This window comes from Polypterus senegalus, chromosome 7 (genome assembly GCF_016835505.1).
Source record: "Polypterus senegalus isolate Bchr_013 chromosome 7, ASM1683550v1, whole genome shotgun sequence".
Taxonomy (NCBI): Eukaryota; Metazoa; Chordata; class Cladistia; order Polypteriformes; family Polypteridae; genus Polypterus; species Polypterus senegalus.
In genome coordinates, this window is record NC_053160.1 from 32,824,818 (window position 1) to 32,846,286 (window position 21,469).

General features: G+C 35.3%; 1 protein-coding gene across 6 annotated transcripts in view; it reads right to left on the reverse strand.

Moving 5' to 3' along the window:
* The window catches only part of arhgef28a (Rho guanine nucleotide exchange factor (GEF) 28a), a 255,985-nt gene that overhangs the window by 119,023 nt on the left and 115,493 nt on the right, over positions 1 to 21,469 (reverse strand). For 4 of the 6 annotated variants that reach the window (XM_039758443.1, XM_039758447.1, XM_039758446.1 and 1 more), the window contains 4 exons: positions 13,966 to 14,170; positions 10,749 to 10,860; positions 5,933 to 6,013; positions 3,463 to 3,505 (listed from right to left, as the gene is read on the reverse strand). In XM_039758443.1, the coding sequence (XP_039614377.1) occupies positions 3,463 to 3,505; positions 5,933 to 6,013; positions 10,749 to 10,860; positions 13,966 to 14,170 (441 nt within the window). The remainder of the gene's footprint in view (positions 1 to 3,462; positions 3,506 to 5,932; positions 6,014 to 10,748; positions 10,861 to 13,965; positions 14,171 to 21,469) is intronic. The other 2 variants (XM_039758444.1, XM_039758448.1) reach the window with 1 other exon arrangement.

Here is a 21,469-nt window from a genome sequence, read left to right on the forward strand (position 1 = left end):
GCTAAAGATACACGTAAGACAGGAGATTGCAAATACTTTTCAAAAATTCTATTATCTGTCTTTGACAATCTTGTATGATAGATGCCTCACAGGAAAACAGTTTTAGACACAGTTTAAAATTGGTAAGCAAGTCTCATTTTCAGGTGTTTAGAGTAGACTTTTAGTTGGAGGTTTGAGTGTCAGTTAAAAAGCCATTGCTAAAATTGTAAAGTAAGAAAAAGAGGCTTGCCTGGGTCAGGAACCACTGCCCGCTGACTATTAAAGAAGGTAATCTAATTAAAGAATCAAAATTTGAAATCTTTGGTTCATCTCACAGGGTTTTAGGATTTTTGTACACCACTGAGTAAGTGAAATGATGGTTTACACTTCACGCTCAAAACGTTTATGTGTATTCATCATGGCTGCAATGTGTTCCCAGCATTCTTTTGACATGTCTTCTGAGCATATCATCAGAAATTAATGTGTCACATGCATGAGTTAAGAGTACCGGCAAAACTATGGGTGACATTTGTGGTCAAGGTTTGGTACGTGACATCAGCATCGTTGTTTACTATCACTGTGTGATGGCAAGCCACAATGCAGCTTCAACAGGATAAATTTGCGTGCTTTGATGTTTGATGAATGGTTTGTTGCGGTGAAGCAAACTGTCAGACTTAAATGCTGAGATGCAAATGTATTTATGGTTCTTTTCATCATCCATTTCTCACAAAGGCAGAAAAAGTGTTGCAAGTTTCCCAATGTAACAAAGCGATACATTTAAAGTCTCACATACCATCTTCTGTGTCGCTGCTTTCATTATTTTTTTGGCACCTTCACAGCAGCATCAGAATGCAAAGAATCTCCAGCATCTTTTTTTTCCTTCAAGTCACAACACACCGAAACTAGACATTTCCTCACTGGAATGATTTCTCACACTGCCACCTGGAGGAATCCTCTATATTTACTTAAAGTATGTGTGCAAGTACTGTATAAGAGAGTACACTGCTTGGACAGAAGCAGAGTCCTCATATGCATATGCGTCGTGTAGCATTAAGTATATCCCTGGCCTCAGTGTGTACTAACAACTGTCAAATGTGGGTGATTTGCACAGAGTGACAGATTCCCTGAACCAAAAGGCCTACCACAGCATTTTGCAATACCATACAATACCCTATGGCCAATGCCTATTTGGTAAGGGGTTTATCATATACCTAAATAATGACACAAAGCTTCAAATCATGAAATTACCAGCACAGTCTGCAGACTTAAAACCAACTGAGAAAGACTGGGATGAGCTGAGCAGAACAGTAAATGTAAAGCAACCTACAAGTGCAACATATTTTACAGTGTTGGAAAAAAAACAATATTTGATTTCCACTGTAGAAAGAATATTGTGAGGATGTTTGGCTGTTAAACCTGGAAAGAGTGGTTACTTTGATGTATCAAAAATGTAGATTCAATTTTGTTAAAAAAATAAATTCCATGATTTTCAAAAATATCCAACTGTTTATTTATTCTACGCTTTAATTTCACATGAGAAACTAAACTGCATAAATTTCAATAAAATCTGAAAAAATGGAGATGCACTAGAAGTTTTGACCAATATAGATCTGTCTGGAGAAATATTGTTTCAGATGAAAAAGTTAACAGTTTAGTCAATTTCCTTGCATCTTCTTTTAAACAGCTGAAAAACATAAGTTTAGCCATGGCATAATATTTAATATGTAAACACTTGTTGTTTTTATGTTTATCATCTTTCCTCTGTTAAACTAAATAAAAGGAAAAATAAGTGGCATTTGAGGAACACCTGTACTTAATATGCAATTTTTATCATAATTTTACATATTAAGCATTTAAGAAAAAAAAGTTAATTTCAGTTACAATCTGCATACAAAACAGTATTTTAAAAAAGGCACCAAGTTGCCAGTCTGCAAATATCACTTATGCTTTGAATGAACGTCAGATATTTAGACTCATATTCATCAAGCCACTCAGAGTTGCTCCTAGGAATTGCTTGAAGAGTCTTACTAGGATAAGAATTTGCCCTACCTCAAAGTAGGACATGAGAAGAAGTTATGAAACGTCCTAGTTCCAGTCACAGCCCCAAAAAGGAGTAGGAGGCCATGTCTGAGAATTAATGATGTCATAATGTTATGGCATTCATTGTGGCAAATTAACACTCATGATATGTTTATGTATTTTTTTTTAATACTAACGCTGAGGCTCCATCAGAGAGAGAAAAATAATAATAACAATAATAATTATGACAATAATAATATTCAAAGTAGAAGAACGAAGGAGGGACACATACACTTTGCAACATCAAGAATAATACTGAAACAAACACTGAGACGGGCAAACTGAAACACATATACCAAATGAGAGTTAGGCTTGATATGGGCATATTTATTTAACAATGAATGATCCACAGCCGCATTTTCAAAAGAATCACCTTCCTACTATTATGACCGTGGGAAATACCTTGTAAAGTAACAGTTACCAAAAGTAGCCGTGGCTATTTGCATCCACTCTTCAACTGTTTCTGATCGTCTTTGTGAGTCGCATACCATGCCTCTCTTTGTGATATCCCCTCATCTTCTGTGAGGATCTGTTTATCTAATGCCCTAGGAGTTTCTGCCTGTATTTTTGAAACCTCTGGGAAAGTAAGGTGTTAAACAAATGTTCAAAGGGTTCATGGAATGCAGAGCTTAGTATACCTGTGTGACGTTTTGCTGTCAATCTCCTATCCAGACCAGCTAATCCTCAGGGTAATAATGCTGACTATTTACAGATGCATGCTGATCTACACTTGGAGCAATAGCCTTTATGTATGTGTTGATTTGCATGAACGCAGCTTTAACATTATATTATGTGGAGTGGTGGAGAAAAGTATGAATCTGTGTATTACCTCACATGTTTAAAGGGCAGTCAAAGTGATGCAAAATTCAAGAAATACTTGGCTGCAACATTTACAACTCATCGCTATTGAAAAACTGCATTTTCCCTTTGGCCAAAAAGCATAATTTTACCAACATTTCAATTCTAACGGTGCATGGTATCTCCAAGTGAGGTGGACCATGTAACGCCCAAAAATATTACGTTACAAATAGATCTACCAATTTCTGATTGAATGTCATATTCTGTCAGCTACTAGCGAGTTAGGGTAACTTGCAGGCTCCCTTAAATTCTGGTGAAGTTAGAAGTAGTTAACTAACTTAGAAAAATAGCTACAATTTTTTTTACTTCTACTCCTTAGAGTACAAGCAAATTTCCATCACTATGAGATTTTTCAATCAGTTAGGATTGTTTTCCTACTCCGAGACGCATAATAAATATGGGCATTAGTCTCAAAAACAGTCAACCTGACCTTGAAACTTTTCAGTTTTGATTGAAAACATATACATTTGTTAAATACAATTTTTATAAATGGTATAATTAAAAAGCAGAGTACTATTCAAAAATGTGATAAACAAATATTATTACCTTTTTTCTTTTGGGTGTTCTGGTAAACTGTAAGTACGGTGCTCTGAAATTAACATATTGCACAGTTACATATTGGAAAACAAGAAACCTTATGGAGAGAAACACATTTAGAAAGCAAAGAACACTTTTATGTTATCACACAACAGCTATTCTTAACCTTTAACAATTCTTGACAACCTCAAAAACAACAGACAAATAAAAATTTACTTATCTTTACTTGAGAAAAAAGCTAAATCACCCAGGAAAAATTAAGTATTATAAAATGAACTCAACATGTTGTTGTTATGTGACTCTGCAATGTTTAAACATAAATGTGATTTCATTGTCACATTTTGAAAAAAAATAAGATCACAGAGTTGAAGTAAAATATGTTGTCAAGAAACATTTAGGAAAAGTATAGCCATTTTACATTAATTTAAATTTTAATGCTCAGCATAACAAGAAAGAAAGACATAAATGCACACTGAAAGAAGACCTTTTAAGATACAGTGCATCGTATTTGTTATGTTACAGCCTTACTCCAAAATGGATGAAATTCATTTTTTTCCTCAGAATTCTACACACAACACCCCATAATGACAATGTGAAAAAAGATTACTTGAGTTTTTTCCAAATTTATTAAAAATAAAAAAACTGAGAAATCACAAATACATAAGTATTCACAGCCTTTGCTCAATACTTTGTCGATGCACCTTTGGCAACAATTAAAGCCAAAAAAAAGTCTTTTTGAATATGATGTCACAAGCTTGGCACACCTATACTTGGCCAGTTTGCCCCATTCCTCTTTGCAGCACCTTTCAAGCTCCATCAGGTTGGATGGGAAGTGTCGGTGCACAGCCATTTTAAGATCTCTCCAGAGATGTTCAATTGGATTCAAGTCTGGATTCTGGCTGGGCCACTCAAGGACATTCACAGAGTTGTCCTGAATCCACTCCTTTGATATCTTGGCTGTGTGCTGAGGGTCGTTGCCCTGCTGAAAGATGAACCGTCACCCCAGTCTGAGGTCAAGAGTGCTCTGGAGCAGGATTTCATCTAGGATGTCTCTGTACATTGCTGCAGTCATCTTTCCATTTATCCTGAGTAGTCTCCCAGTTCCTGCCGCTGAAATACATCCCCACAGCATGATGCTGCCACCACCACGCTTCACTGTAGGTAGGGTATTAGCCTGGTGCTGAGCGGTGCCTGGCTTCCTCCAAACGTGACGCCTGGCATTCACACCAAAGAGTTCAATCTTTGTCTCATCAGACCAGAGAATTTAGTTTCTCATGGTCTGAGAGTCCTTCAGGTGCCTTTTGGCAAACTCCAGGCGGGCTGCCATGTGCCTTTTACTAAGGAGTGGCTTCCATCTGGCCACTCTACGATACAGGCCTGATTGGTGGATTGCTGCAGAGATGCTTGTCCTTCTGGAAGGTTCTCCTCTCTCCACAGAGGACCTCTGGAGCTCTGACAGATTGACCATCGGTGTCTTGGTCACATCCTTGACTAAGGTCCTTCTCCCCCGATCGCTCAGTTTAGATGGCCGGCCAGCTCTAGGAAGAGTCCTGGTGGTTTCGAACTTCTTCCACTTACGGATGATGGAGGCCACTGTGCTCATTGGGACCTTCAAAGCAGCAGACATTTTTCTGTAACCTTCCACAGATTTGTGCCTCGAGACAATCCTGTCTCGGAAGTTTACAGACAATTCCTATGACTTGATGCTTGGTTTGTGCTCTGACATGAACTGTCAACTGTGGGACCTTATATAGACAGGTGTGTGCCTTTCCAAATCATGTCCAATCAACTGAATTTACCACAGGTGGACTCCAGTTAAGCTGCAGAAACATCTCAAGGATGATCAGGGGAAACAGGATGCACCTGAGCTCAATTTTGAGCTTCATGGCAAAGGCTGTGAATACTTATGTACATGTGATTTCTCAATTTTTTTATTTTTAATAAATATGCGAAAATCTCAAGTAAACTTTTTTCATGTTGTGTGTAGAATTCTGAGGAAAAAAATTAATTTAATCCATTTTGGAATAAGGTTGTAACATAACAAAATGTGGAAAAAGTGATGCGCTGTGAATACTTTCCAGATGCACTGTATATTGTGACACAATTTCCCTCTTAAAAACCCTCTCCACCTCAAAAGCCATGTTCTGTTAACAAAAGACTTTAGGTGCAACATGCATGATCTGATTTTTTTCTATAGGTAACATATATCATTTTTAACTATTAAATTTAAAATAAAATCTCTTTGGTTAGCTTCTGTTTTTGTCATGCATTTTCCACCTTCTGTCTAGAACACAGAAATGTTTATCCTTTCCCACTGCAACAGAGATGCCACAACAGAAATATGACATTTTGCATTAGTGACCTTTTAACATCAAAGCAAGCAACACCGGTTATATGACCAAAGGAACGTTTCTCCTTACACCAAGTTATCCAAAGTCCATGCCTTTAGACAGTGTCCAACAAATTGTAATTTACTTACTACCAGGGTGAAGGAGAGACACTGATTTAGACAAAGAAAGAGCCTGCAGAAGGGATCTCCCACTGTGGTTGAATACTCCATCTACAGAGCAGGGATAAATTCCTTACTGGTGAAAGATTTTACTCTATACACCACATTGAATTAAACCAAAATTTCATATATTATGCATTAATGTATTGATCTTAATAGTAGCATCATTTGTAACCAAACAGTGAAAGTAATTTCCTGTTTCTATAATCCATTGGGTAACACTTCAGTTTAGGTGCCATAAAAATGTATCTATTGCTCATTTATTCTTATGTAACAAGATCTTAAGAAACACTTCTTTGAGCCTTCATAACACTAAAGTGTTTATTCATCACTGCATTGTAGTGTACTAATAAGACTTCACTTTGGAGTTATCTGGGATGGCTTAACTGAAACACATTTCTTTTGATATTACAAATTTAATGTAAGACTTGTGGATCCTTCATATTAAGTAATTTTACCACCATGCCAATATACTTCACTGTTTTATGATAACCAAAAGAAGCCTTTATTAAGAGTAAATGAGTAATAGATGCATTTTTGCAGTACCTAAACTCAAGTGTTAACCATCCATTATACTAATCTTTAAATCACAGCAGATTGAACTGTGTACACCATTCAATGTATTTGCATTGCATACTAAAAACAGCCCTTTTTCCACTATTGAGGTGGCCTGCATATACAGTATTTAATTAAGGTTGTGGATTTCCTGTATACTTTATCATTATACTCTGGATAAACTATTGCCTTGCACCAGATGCTGCTGGAAAAGGACCCAGTTCCACAAATCTGAATTGAAATAAGCTGGTTTGGAAATGTATAGATTGGTAAATGTCTATTAAAAATACAGTATATACTGCAGTACCCCGATTTTCCACACCCCAATTAACAAAGGGTCTGCATTATCCGAGGAAAACCTGTGTCATACAGTTCATTACTTTTCCTATAATTCATTAAAGCTTTGTTGTGAATATTGCACCAAGTGCATAAATACTATACTTTTAATTTGTACTGTTGGAGAGGTGGAGGAGCTGGTGACTCTGGGAATGTGAACATGACTCACTCACCCCTCCCCAACTGCACCCATAGCTATTGTCAGAGTATTACAAACGGTGACTGTGTACGCATGCTGTACTTTTTTTTCCACTTAGGATGTGTGTGTTTATACAATGAGGACTGCACAGAAAATTCACACAAGGCTTCCCTACAGACCATCTAAATACCATTGAAACAGCATTTTTGTATATTGAACAGCAGGAAGGCGCTACACCTGCTGACATTTTGATGCTGAGGCAACTGCGGAATACTGCTGCAAAGAACTGAGGAACAGTAAATTCAGTAAGGCATGAAAAGAAGCCTGAAAGTGATACTGTACCATATAAATTTGCTGAAGAATGACAGTTGGTGAGCTGCCTTTGAGACTCCACACCTAAGTTAAGTACTGGGGGCACAGGAGTTCAAAAATACTTTATACACTCTAGACAGGGTGAGGACTGGAGAGGCAGACTCCTGGAAAGAATTTCAAGGATTGTCTAAAAAATGGCCTAAAGTCAAGGTATAAGGATTTGCAAATATACTACTGGTGAAAAGAATGGAGGGATGATAACTAAATGTGAGAGAGAAAATGAAGGTAAAAGTTAGAGCCCTTCAATGCAGAACTTTGATGACTTGGAAAGTGTAGATGTTATACAACCTGAAAGATGTGACAGAAGTTCAATGTCTGTACAGCAAAGGTTATTCTACTGTTACATTTGAACTTTGTGTTTGCCCATTTGTTTTCCCTTCCAAACTGGAGCATTATTAAAGGATAAGTTTGGCATTTTCAAGTCAAAGTTATTTCTTCACAATTATGGAATATATTTGGTACGTTTTAAGGCTTTTTTCATAGTGGAACCCTGGTACATGTAAGCTCCATTATAAAATGAAAGAGTGGGCTAGCTATTTTTTTGCAATTTAAAAGATATGGTTCACTTTTCAGCACGATATTAAGTGGCAAATTAATCCAGTATATACTATGTTTATAAAGACATAACTTGGACTTGAAAAATGCCAAATTTCTCTTTTTATCTCGCAGAGGGCTTTTAAAATTGAAAATAAGTTTAAAAAAAAGTCTGCCGAAGACTCTATAGTCCAGAATTTAAGTAATACAGATGTAGTGGATAAATCCTTTTCTATTAATTTTATAGTAATGACATTGCCAAATACATTCATTGCCTTCTACAAAATACCACTTTGAGTTGAACATAAGCCGAATATCACTCTTCAGTTATTATTGAGGTACTAAATATTCCAGCAACTCAGTGAAAGTCTTGTTTTAAAAGAAAACAATTCATGTTTGGGAATGGCCAACCCAACGTCCCAATCTCAAGCCAACAGAAATGTTGTACCAACAATTTTAACATGGACTGTTCATGTTATATCTTATGTGAGACATCTGAAGAATAGAATATAAGGAAGAATGGGCAAAAATTCCCCAGACACATATAAGATATTGATTAATAACTTCTGAAAATGTATGGATGTTCTCAAAACTATTCAAGAATGCATCACTTTTGACTGATTTAAATGGCTCAATTAATTTTGTGTTATTAGAAATTACATAGAGCAACATTTAATGTCTCGCTGTCATTCGGAGAACTAGACTCAAAACACATGCCTGGTCAATGGCAGTATACAAATTTCATGTTTGCTTTGTCTTCATGGGTTTTTTGCTGGTACTCTGGATTCTATGCAGACTCCAAGAATGTATGTGTTAGAATAACTGGCCCGGCACTGGTCAATGAATTTATCAGAATGTGCCTTGTAATGGACTAGTGCCCCATCCAAAAGTGGCTCCTGCCTACTGTATGAGGGTTTATAAATTGAATTATATTGATTATACACACTTCTGCACATTTCAATATTTAACTTTTTTAATGTTTATTTATGAGTCCACATCTACCCTGTGTCTCTGTGAGATGGTACTCCAGTTTCCTTGCACATCCTAACAAAATACATTTTAGGTTAACAGATGACTCAAAACTTCCTCTGTGAAAGAGTGTCTGTGCTTGAGTGAGCTATGTAACAGTGTGCCAGTGACCCATCCAGGATGGATATACTGAATTTTTAATTTACATCATACAAAATCATGAGAAGACCCTAGCCCCACCTGAGCCTATAATAATAATAATTATGTTACAAAAATACAGAATGAACAAATCAATACAATAATCTAAATAATATGGTATGATGTCTAGGTCATAACATTTATCTCATTTGTATCTCAGCCTGAATTCCCACTAATTTTGAGTAAAAAGTTCACCAGCATAACTGGATAATATACTGTATTTGTGGTCCCAAAAGCTAAAACCAGATGGTGGAGGTAGATAAAATGCTACATACTTACACACAATAATGATGAAGTTATTTGTCTGAACTATGCAAGGGCACTTCCACTTTGACATTTTCCTGCATTTGTTGTTACACTATTTGGCACTCTTAATGTGTTTAGTGCACAATAGTTCATTACACAAATATAATTTTTGCAGCTTATGTTGCAAGCCAGTCAGCCTGTTCTAAACCACCCTTTTTAAAATGAACAGAGCACATTCTGGTGACTAATTGTATATATTTTGTGTTTATTTAGAAATTTGTAAATGAAAAGAGATTTTTACACAAGTTTCCTTGACTGATACTTGCTTTTCTCAGTTTATGTTGTTGGGATATACACATATCAGAATAATACTTACAATATTATGAATTAATGAGATATGTTCTTGTGTTGTGGCCATAAGGAGGTAAAAAACTGTCTACATACATGGTCACTCATACTTGAAAAAAGAAATCCAATCGTGTGCTGATCAATAGTGGAAAAAGGCCTTAAACTGTAACAACCAATATGTTTAAATGAAATCTACTCTTAAAAAGACACATTCCACTATATTAAGTGAAATGATCCTTACATAAGTTTAAAGTGAACAATGTTGAATACTACTTATCTAATAATGACAAATAAGTATAGTAGATATAAATAAAACACAATTCCTCATAGTTTCAATTCTATATGAATAACCAATGCAAAAATCAGACTAAGTGATATATACAACTAATAAAATAAATATAAATATTGCATTAAATGCCAGTGAAGTCATCATAATGCACGATTAATATATCTATAATACATTTAACAAGTTCTCAGCTGTGATATTAACAAATATAGTCAAAAAGATTAAGAGACAGCTTAGCTAAATGTTCATTTCAGTTAAGTTATAACAGAATATTTAAAAAAAATTAAAAAGGATAAAAATAATTTTATAAAGGTTATGCAAAAAAGTAACCTGACATATAAATCTGTTATGATAAAGAAATTACATCAAGTGAAAGCAAGTGAAACATGCAATGTTATCTGTCAATAATGATCATTTAGATACCAAATAAAATCTTTTCAAATAACGTATAGCTATGTAATTCTATACCTTTGATTTGTTTTATTAATTAAATAAATATTGTTTACCAAAAGAGCATCCAGATTTTTTTAATTGTGTTAATGGAGCATCACTGATGCCAACAATCAAGTACCAATGACATGATAAAAATGTATTCTTTTCCTATTTTTTATATAACAAAACAGGAAAAGTTAAGCAATTTAAACAGAATTTAACTTTGATGAATTATTTTAAGCTAGTCTGAACATATGAATGAATTTCCCTCCTTATACGCTCAGGAATATTTAACACGTTGCGTGTGTATGAACCTCTGAAATATTAGTGTTTTTCTTGTTTTGTTTTTTTAAGGGAACAGCAGCACATACCTTCTGTGTGGCTCGCAGCGCCAGAGTCCCGAATGAAGTTTGGCATGGTCATGGATACTTTAGGAGAAGAATATGAATAAGATCTCAGCCGAAGTCCAGATTCCATAAGTTCCTACCAAAGAGAAAAGCCAATTGTATTAAATATCAAATCATTTATTGACATGTGTTTATTATTATTACAATTTTTATATGAAAATGTATATGCACTATTTTGGAACTCATTGAATGACAAAGAGCACATAAAAGAAATACAACATAATTGTAAAAAGAAGCACAGGCAAATAACTATGAAAGATTAAAAATACATGCATCTTCATTCTCAATGGCATTTTTCAATAGAGCATTGTTACAATATGTTTTAAAAAGCAGTTCAAGCACACAGGAAGCCCACTAATCAACCTGAATAAATATAACTCCTAATAAAAAGAACAGAGTTTGTCACCATTATACTGTATAAGTAAATCAAATCTTTCAGAAAAACATAAAAATTTGGAAGGTGATTTAAGAATAGGAAAAAAAAATTCTAATTAAAAAGAAGAAACACAGTAAGAGAAACAGAGAAAAGTGCTGAAAGCCATTTTAAAACCACAATGTTGTGGGCTACACTTTGTAATTTTGGAAATGACATAATATAAAAAATACAATAAAAAATGAGTGTGGCACGCTTTATCTTTCAATGCTTTTTAAGAACAAGTTGCAGAATTAATACACCTTCAGGTTCAGTGGTTATTGATGCAACACCGGAATTCTTACATTATTTTACACAGTTTAGGATTACTGTGTGTGTTTGTGAAGTTGAAGAATGACTGGGTATGGAGGATGGAAGTGACTTTGCTTACTATAAAAGACACAGGACACTAAAGTGTTTTACTTTTGCTCCTTTGCTGTCAACCGGCCACATCTCAATTCTTAGGTTAAATGGACTTTATACTGGCATGATTTTATTTAAAGACTGATATGTGTTTATGTATGCGGATTCATACTCTAATTTATAAATTGCTCTGAGCATGTACTCAGTTAAATCATTACATAAAAAAATGAATCAAACTGAAAATCCTCATTAATCATTATCAGTTAACCATAACGTAGCCAATGTTTTTGTCTGTAGTCCAAGATCTTCCCTTAAACATTTTATTTATTTTGACATAATAAAACACTCCATTGAGTAATAAAAATATATTAACACATTATTTTGTGATTTTGTTAGTTTACTACAGTAAGAGCACTAATTCTGCAAAGAGAAATGTGGGAGATGTCACCATCTTTGGTTTCCTGTCTGTTACCTATACACTTTTTTAAGTCAAAACATTGATGTAAACTATATATTTTCATGTGATTTTTTTCTTCTAATGTTTTCTGTTTGATGAGACAATCAGTTTTCTTTCATAACATTCCAGTAATTGTACTTTTTGTGCTTTTGCTTTTGCTCATCCTAAAATTCCCACTTACTGGAGAACAAGCTAATAATAATAATTTTTATAAACTGCATTCCTCATACGAAAATGGAACGTAAAGAAAAACAATGACAAAGATTCACTGCTTTTTAATATGAAACTTGCCAGTTAGTGTTGTGAACTACAGAGTTCCCAAGCAAAAGTTCTGAACAATTAATCAAATACACCCATTAGAGGGGGATTACTCTAACCATGAAAAGTTAAAAAAAGTGCAAACATAGAATCTAACAAATAAAAATATTTATCTTCATAAAAATGCTCTGAGACACAAAGATAAACTCTGAGGAGCACAAGGTAAACAAATTGCCAAGATGCAAGATGGCAATCCAGAGGCAAAGAAGTCCAGAATAACAAATCCCAAGAACAGTCAAAAGGACAGAGCAAAAGTGGTCAAAATCCAAAAATTCACAAAAGCACAAAAAAAATCACAAATTCAGCAGTGCTCAACATACCACAAACATATTCAATGAACCACAACAGACTGTGGGTTTTTCTCCACCTTTATAGAGCTGAGGGTAGTCTTTTGCGGTTATGGGCAGGTGGCCCCTCTTCTTGGGGGACTACCCATAAAACACAAGAAATATAAAAGAGAATACACAGATACACAGAAACTAAATGACCAACAATATTAACATACATAATGGAAATAATAATGAACAAGACAGATATAAAAATTTAAATTTAACTCTAGCCTTGGGAGGAACCTCTGCAGAAATATAACAAATAATTATAAATCCTCTATATATCCTCTAAGATAATGGGTTTATTTGCCATTTTTGCAGTTGCACTTACAAAAAACATACATTTTCCATTGACATTACCTTTTAGGCAAACATGTTCGTCTGTACTTTAGCATGCAGACTACTGAAATTTCTAACAACAAAAGAATCACAACAGCATAGTTCCTCTTACAGCACACATGCCAACACAGCTGTGAAGTATAACTGTGTAGCAATCTATCAAAACTTGGTAATATCACCTATAGAGTGTCTTAAATGCAAAGTGTATACTGTCAGGTGCATTACCATCCATGCTGATGATTTCACTTTTGGTTCCAATAGTGTGCCTATACAATTAAAAGACTGTAGAAATACATTGAGTTACTGAATACTCAGTAGTATCAAGTAACTCCAGTAGGATTTTCAGGCTTTTACTCAGGAAATCTCTGGTGACTTTTTTCAAGTTCATGTCATATAGGCATTTTCTGAGTTGTCATTAAGACAACACTTTCCCACCATTCCATCATTCTGGTCACGTGAATTTCTGGTCAGAATGTTGCAAGTAGGTTGCTGTTGATTAACTTAAAAAAGCAAACTGACCAAACTCTGTTTATTTCATAAGTAATAAAAGCATTTACTATCAGTCAGAATTTAAACTAGGGTGAATGATAGTTAATCACAGAGTACACATATACAGTCAGTTTGGATAATTTGGAATTTTGGAAACTGGAATTTTCAGGAAAAAACACTACAGGTATGAGGCAACAATACCAACTGCAGAGCCAGTACAGAGTAAATTGTAACAAAACTACAAAACCTTCCAGTGAACATAAAACTCCACCTTGTGTTTAGTGCATGCAATGTTTTGAACCGATATAGTACCAATGGGAAGACCTACAAAACTTGCACAATTTGCTAGCCAGAGTGCATTCACAGTTTCTACACAGTTGGCAAGAGTCTGTTGAACAGGAAAGAGCAAACATACTAAATGGATCAGAAAAATTTTAGTTATATAAGGAAACATTGCAGCAGAAAAGACAATACCTTTGCAAAAGCTTTGTTGGCTGAAGAAATCGACCTGTTTCTATTTCCACCATACTCTGGGGATATTTCAAAGTAGTCCAACTCATCTCCACTGCTTGTCTGCTGAACAGGTGTAGATTTGGGAGATGGTGAGGCATCGAATGGCAGTGACCCCTCTACATTATCCTCTTCTTCACTATTACAATCAAGCCCATCAGAACTGTGACTAAAAGAAGAAACACACTTATTTGTCACAAGTCAGCAATAGAAAATAATTCAGAAAAATAGTTTTTTTAAACAATGCATTGTGCATTTATTATCAGAATATATTCTAATTTATTTTCTAAGTTTTTTTTTAAACTTGTTATGCTTTCTTCTATCATTACATATTAAGATGAACATACCACATTAAATTGGACATACAATAACCCAATTTTATCTACTAGTGTAAAGTGACCCTGTAAAGCAGAATATCAAAATTTAAAAATCATTCTTTTTACAAGAGAATGTTCAAGTTAAGACTATAGTTATTAAAATAGAAATATGCATATTTAATTCAATGTAATTATTCTGAACAATTACATCCTGCCCAATTTTTTCATTCACTATTTAGGATGAATTTTGGTTTAATATCACTTAAACTCAGGTTGTTCCTTTGGAATGCAACAAACACATGTCTGTCTAAACACACCATTTAAAATAATATTAAGTGACTATCAACAGAGTAGAAAGCCAGAACACTAAGTGTGGCAGGCAAAAACTAAGCATAATGGAAACTTAACCAGTATAACCTTTGCTTTTTTCATAGCAGATGTGGCATGACAGCCAAAATCATTGGTCAACAACATGTTACCACAAAATCAAATTCAAAATGATACAATTATAAAGATAGATAGATAGATAGATAGATAGATACTTTATTAATCCCAAGGGAAAATTCACATAATCCAGCAGCAGTATACTGATACAAAAAACAATATTAGTAAGGTTAAATCCTAAGACTTATTCCAGACTTTGTGAATACTAATTTTGAGAGCAGTGGCAGCTTATAAGAAATAAAGGTAAAAATAAAATAAGCAATATATTTTTGCAAGAAACTCTGAACAAGGCATACACACCCAGAAAAAAAAACATCAATAATTTATCAGGTTTGCAACTCAGTAAGTGTAAAGCTGTTTTCCTTTCTTTTTTGGAGAAATCATAGATGAACTAGGAAACTCAGAAAGACATCTCTGTTGAGTTCATGAAGGATGTGAAGCATATGGGTAATAAGAGCACTAGGAAACTGTATATGAATGTGCTTCCAAGCATTATCTACCAATGGGAAAATTCAGAAATTATTTTGTTGATTTGTGATATCATGATAACTTTGTACCTCCCATAGCATGGGAATTTAGAATAAAAATTGCATGTTTGGTACAGATCCTTACAATTTTTTGTCTAACAAATTAAATTTATTTTTATTGCATCATCATGATACAGTGAAATGTATTTAGCACCTGCCAGGCTGTTAGCAGGAACAGACAACCATAATACAGCACAGTGGAAACAGGCCAATACATATAAGAATGAAAAACAAGAGCAATAAATATCAATGAACACTCAACAGTATGAGAATAAAAATACATGTAACAGGTATAATCACAAGAAAAAAACCAAGAAATATGACTAAGGTATTATGTAAAAACACTGGCAGTGCAGATGCTTTGAACTGTGGAGCCTTAATCACAGGTCAGGTCATGTTGCTAACCTTACATGAATTAGCTGCTTAAAAGTAGAAGCAAGTATAAATAGCTTCAGAATCTAGTGAATGTACTCTTCAGTCTGTTTCTGTACAAGTTTGACAAATTCTAGTGGAAGGTGCCTTTGAGTTTTTTGTTTTTTTTTTAATTCAGATACATATTGAGAGGTCCTCAATGAAAATGAACCCCTATATATTCTGATATGGGTTTAAAAAACTCAAGAGGGACTGGTCCTAAAATATCAAAAGGGAAACTACCAAAATACATTTCCCAAATTTAAAAAAAAAGCAAAAATGAAAACAAATTCCAAAAATAACAGGGAATTCAAAATTACAAAAAGCAATTTGGATATGTGTTGAAGGGTCCTCAATGAAGTGAACCCGTAGATCTAATGATTAGGTTTTAAAAACCTATTCTATGTTAATTAATGTTGACTTATGTTTATTTTTTATTGTGTCTTCTATTTTTCTATTCGTTTTGTAAAGCACTTTGAGCTACATTTTTTGTATGAATATGTGCTATATAAATAAATGTTGATTGATTGATTGATTGATTGAAAAACCTACACATGCAAAAAAGCCTTAGGCCTAAAATATCAAAAGAGAAACTGAAAAACATATGACAGAAAAATTAATAATAAAAAAAAAATATTCAATTGTAATTTGGGGGGGACATACAGTATGTAAGATTAATGCATACGCCCTGCAACTTTAGGTCTCCATTTCTGCCTGTAAAGCAAATTCAAGATTTCTACAGTGTGGAAGTACTTTAAACATGTTTAAAATTCTAGTGCAAGTGATCCAGCAGACAAAAATAAAATGTGTCACTTCTGATTATGATAAAAGTAGGACATTTATTTGTGTCTGTGGTTCATAATACAGTGGAACCTCTAGATACGATAGAACGAGTTTAATTTGTTCCAGCACTGAGCTTGTATAGCGAATTTCTTGTATCTAGAACAAAACTTCCCCATTGAAAATAATGGAAATCCAGTTAATCCGTTCCACACCCCCAAAAATATCAACATAAAAATAATTTTTCCTAACAAATAACACTGATAAATAAGTGTGGATACACTTTGTCTGCTGAGCATCATGTGATCATAACTGAGCTGATGATTCTTCTCTCTCGTGCGCATCTCCCTCTCCTTATCTCTCTTGCTCGCTCGGAGCCTCTCTCTCTTTCTCCTTATCTCTCTTACTCGCACGCCTCTCTCTCTCTCCTCTTGAGGGTAGAGAAAAGCCAAGCAAAATGACACCTTTTATTGGCTAACTAAAAAGATTACAATATGCAAGCTTTCGAGGCAACTCAGGCCCCTTCTTCAGGCAAGATGTAATCAAAGCTTGCATATTGTAATCTTTTTAGTTAGCCAATAAAAGGTGTCATTTTGCTTGGCTTTTCTCTACATTCATAATGGCTAACACGGTACAACACCCTAGTACTCCTCTTGAGGGCAATCGTCTCCTATTCTCCGTCTGCATGTCCGCAATATTTTTGGATACACTTATACGGCGAACTGCTACAGCAAAACAATGAAATCACAAGCGCACAAACGCGTAGATCGTCACGCTACGGGAGAACAAGGAACACTGAGTGAGCTGACAGGCTGGCAGTGTCAGCTTGAGTGAATCCCCGAGTCGAGGCGGATTGGGAAACGCGTCACGCATAACCACAGCCTGGCTCGTGGCTCGTTATGCGAGCCAATGCTCGTATTTAGATCCGAATTTTTCGCTCATACTTTCCTCTTATCTTGAATTTCTCGTATACAGAGGTGATCGTATCTAGAGGTTCCACTGTAATTACATGTGTAAGTCCACAGTTTGCTACATTAATTGGAAATATAAAGAATATTGTGCAAGTTTTTCTCCTGGTACATCAAAAGCTGCAAAGATTGTGTCTTGAGTGTTGGATCTGATGGCAAATGACCATATTAAAAACAAACAAAAAAGAATGCTCAAAATGATCGGAAACCATCAAATCTCAAGTCAGACAGAATGCGAATGTGCAAACTCCACATGCTGATCTGAATGCAGATTTGAACATTTTTCAGAATATTATCCTTGCATCAAAGAACCCCTGTTTCCAAAATAAATTTGTGCATAGTTTGTATCTAATCCCTAAAGACATTTTTAGTGGGTCTTATAAATGATCCTCTGTGTATTATTTGTACATTTTTTGCACCTATTCTGAGAATATACCATGGTTTTAGATTTTTTGAATATTGTTTCCAAATTTATTTCTATTATTTTCTTTCCAATAAACTTCCTTTCTCAACTAAAATTTTTCATCTCTTCGATTTTTCCTCTTCTTCTCTCTTCTTTCCAGCAGAGTCCATTTTCTTTGGGTATCATCACTTGTAAACTGGCCCTAGCCTTCTGCTGGAACTCTCCAGTTATACTTTGATTGGATTTACAGTGCATCCAGCCTCTATATCCTAAATTGGGATTTTTTGCAAAACTTGTCCACAGTCTTAATGAGGGGACCTGGACCCACTGTCTATGTAAGTTTTTTTGTTTGGTTTTTCACTCTCACTTTACCACTAACCTCCCTTTGTTCCTGTTGTGTTTAATCTTCACAGCTACTGTGGACACATAAGGGCTGATCTGGGAGATGGTGTGGAGGTGTTGTTGGATCAATGTTTTATTACTTAAAAAAATCCTTCCACTGTTGCATTTTATTATTATAAAAGACCTTATTTAACTAATAAAAATCTGGACAAAAAATTCCTGCTGCTCAAGACTTGCCTCTATATTTTCTGTTGGATGACCCATGTTTGCACATAGTTCATTATTCCTAACATTTCCTCAGGCAGTTAGAGTGCTGCCTGAAGGCTGAATCATACTTTGTGTGGATACAATTTCAGGTGTTTAAGCACATATTGATGTGCTTAAACAAAAGTATGGGACCCATTCTCCCATTTGCCTAAACATCTGTTGTGTTTACTCAAATACATTAACCTCCTTGGCATTAATCCAAGCGTGACCTGGGCTCAGAATTCTATGCAATTGCGGTTAACCAAGAATCGGACATAGTGTGATACATAATGAGCTGCTTTACATTGTTAAGCCTAAATAATGCTTGGAATCTTGCTGCCACCTAGTGGATCGAATAACATCATGCTGCAAACAATCATGAATATTTATGTGTTTTACTACGCTAAGATAACTTATCATTATTCAGCAGTGGGGCAGAGCCTCCAGCTATACATAATGGCAAACGAAAAGACATAAAGGCTGTTGTAGAAGGAACCGAAACGGAACCACTGCTCAAATCGAGCGATAGTGAGGATGATGTGAATTGGTCATCAGACGTTGACACAGAAAATTGATGCATGATACGGTACTGTACAACCAAACTGCCATGATATACCCAGTGCATTCAGTCTTGTGTAGCTTGTGTGTGGTGTAACAGTAGCTGTGTGACAAAAAGGCAAAATAACTGAGAATGCATGGAAAAGCCCCTTAAGCATTATCCACAATGTGGCAGTTGTCAATGTTCATGTTGGTGAAATGTGGAAGTCACTAAGCCTTGTGCTGTGGTAACCTACAATAACTCAAACGGCAGTGTCAATTGTGCAATCAGAAAAAAAATATAAAAAAAATTTGCAAAGAAACACACTTCCAGTGTCCTGATTGAAACATTTTAACGTGTCTCAAAATATATTACACAAAGGACGTGCACTAAATCTGCATCAGTGCAGCAGCTGATACTAGACATATCTTTTCTGCAGAATTTATGTTGGCATTTTGGTATTGACATATTTCTGTTATTTGCAATAACATTTTTTCTTGTTGAAAAAATTCAACATTCTTGGCTAGTTTTTCCTGGGGTTAACATAATACTAAGGAGGCTACACAAAGCTGTTAATCAATTTATGCAGCTTTTGGTTATGCTTCACTGCATCCTTATTACAGTATAATGTTGTGAGAGCAGGTAAATATTATGATGGTTAATGTCCATAAAATGATAACATTATTAGCCAACTTTCACATGCCTGTGCAAAAAAATATATATACAATGTATAGTGTCAGACATGAGTCTGGGGAGCTAAACAGATACAGGGAAGAATTAACTGTGACAGCACCACTAACATTTGTACAATCTGTTTCCTTAGAAAGGAGGAAGGGAGAACTCCAGAGGACCACTGAAGTCAAGTAATGGATGCATGAAGCATTCTAGAACTTGGCACTCAGACACAGACCACCTTCCACAGAGTATTAATCAATACACTTCTGAAGATTCTTTTTTTTTGAAGATGACATCTGCTAATCACTTAATTTTGGCATGAAAGTGCCCCAATATTGTCCTTTGAACAACCATCAAAACAGGCATCTTGTCAGATACCAACCCTCATTTATTTGTGCTTATCTTTTTGCGAGATACTATATATGTGTTCAGAAAATTAACAAGACAGTTGAAAGTCAACATTTTAAAGTAGAACACAATACATTTAACAGTACAGTTAATCCAAGGCTTGATGAAAATCAGCTACCTAAAAAATCAAATTAGTCTTATGGTTGATAAGTGATAGAGAAAATATAGACCAAAAAAGAGCACCCATCCATCTATTATCCAACATGCTATATCCTAACTACAGGGTCACGGGGGTCTGCTGGGCAGGAAACAAACCCCGAGCAGGATGCCAGTCCACCGCAGGGCACACACACACACACGCACACACACACACCAAGCACACACTAGGGACATTTTAGGATCACCAATGCACCTAACCTGCATGTCTTTGGACTGTGGGAGGAAACTGGAATACCCAGAGGAAACCCACGCAGACACAGGGAGAACATGCAAACTCCACGCAGGGAGGACCCGAAAAGTGAACCCAGGTCTCCTAACTGCGAGGCAGCAGCGCTACCCACTGCAACACCATGCTGCCCCAAAAAAGAGCAAAGGCATAGAAAGCCTAAGCAATTCCAGAATGTATTTCAAACAGGTATGTTTGAAAGAAGGTCCCTGTGATTTTCATGTATGAGATCTGGTCTGAACAGTGTTAAGGATCATCTCTGGCAGTTTTCTTGCACACTGGTCCTTCAGGTGACACAGCAATAACCACAAGGAACATTGTGCTTAAGCTTAGTTTTAAAAACTTCTTGGTTAAGATTAATTAATATGTTCATTTTTAAGGTAGTAAAAACTAAACAGTATTCAAATATATTGCTTGTTTAATAAAACTATGAAAGCAATTATTAAGAAAATAATCGAGCACCACATGTCTAGAACAGGATCATTGGTTCAGAAATTTGTGTTATAACATGAATGGTTAGAGATCAAACTAAAAGAAGTAGGAAATCAGGGCATAGTCTGTAGATTGGCACAGAATTAGTTCAAACACAGAAAGAAAAGTGTAATTTAATACAAGTAAATGTAAATAAGTATCACACGGAGGAAGTAAAAATGTTAGATTTAAATACACAATTGGAGGTCTAAAACTTGAAAGTACCTATTATGAGAAGGATCTAGGAATCAAAGTGGACTCATTATATTTTACATCCCAACAGTGTACAGAATTTAATAAGAAGGCTAACAGGATGTTACAAATGGAGTACAAGTCAAGGAAGGCTATGCTTACGTTGTACAATGTACTAGAGTGAGGCCTCATCTGGAGCACAGTTTTCAGTTTTGGTCTCAAAAAGAAACAGAAGTGCTACAGAAAGTCCAGAGGAGAGTGACTACAGCAGTGTTTTTCAACCGGGGTTCCACGGAACCGTGCTAGCCAAGGGTTATGCAGAAAAAGTCCCATGATATAGGACATACTGGTGGATAATTGC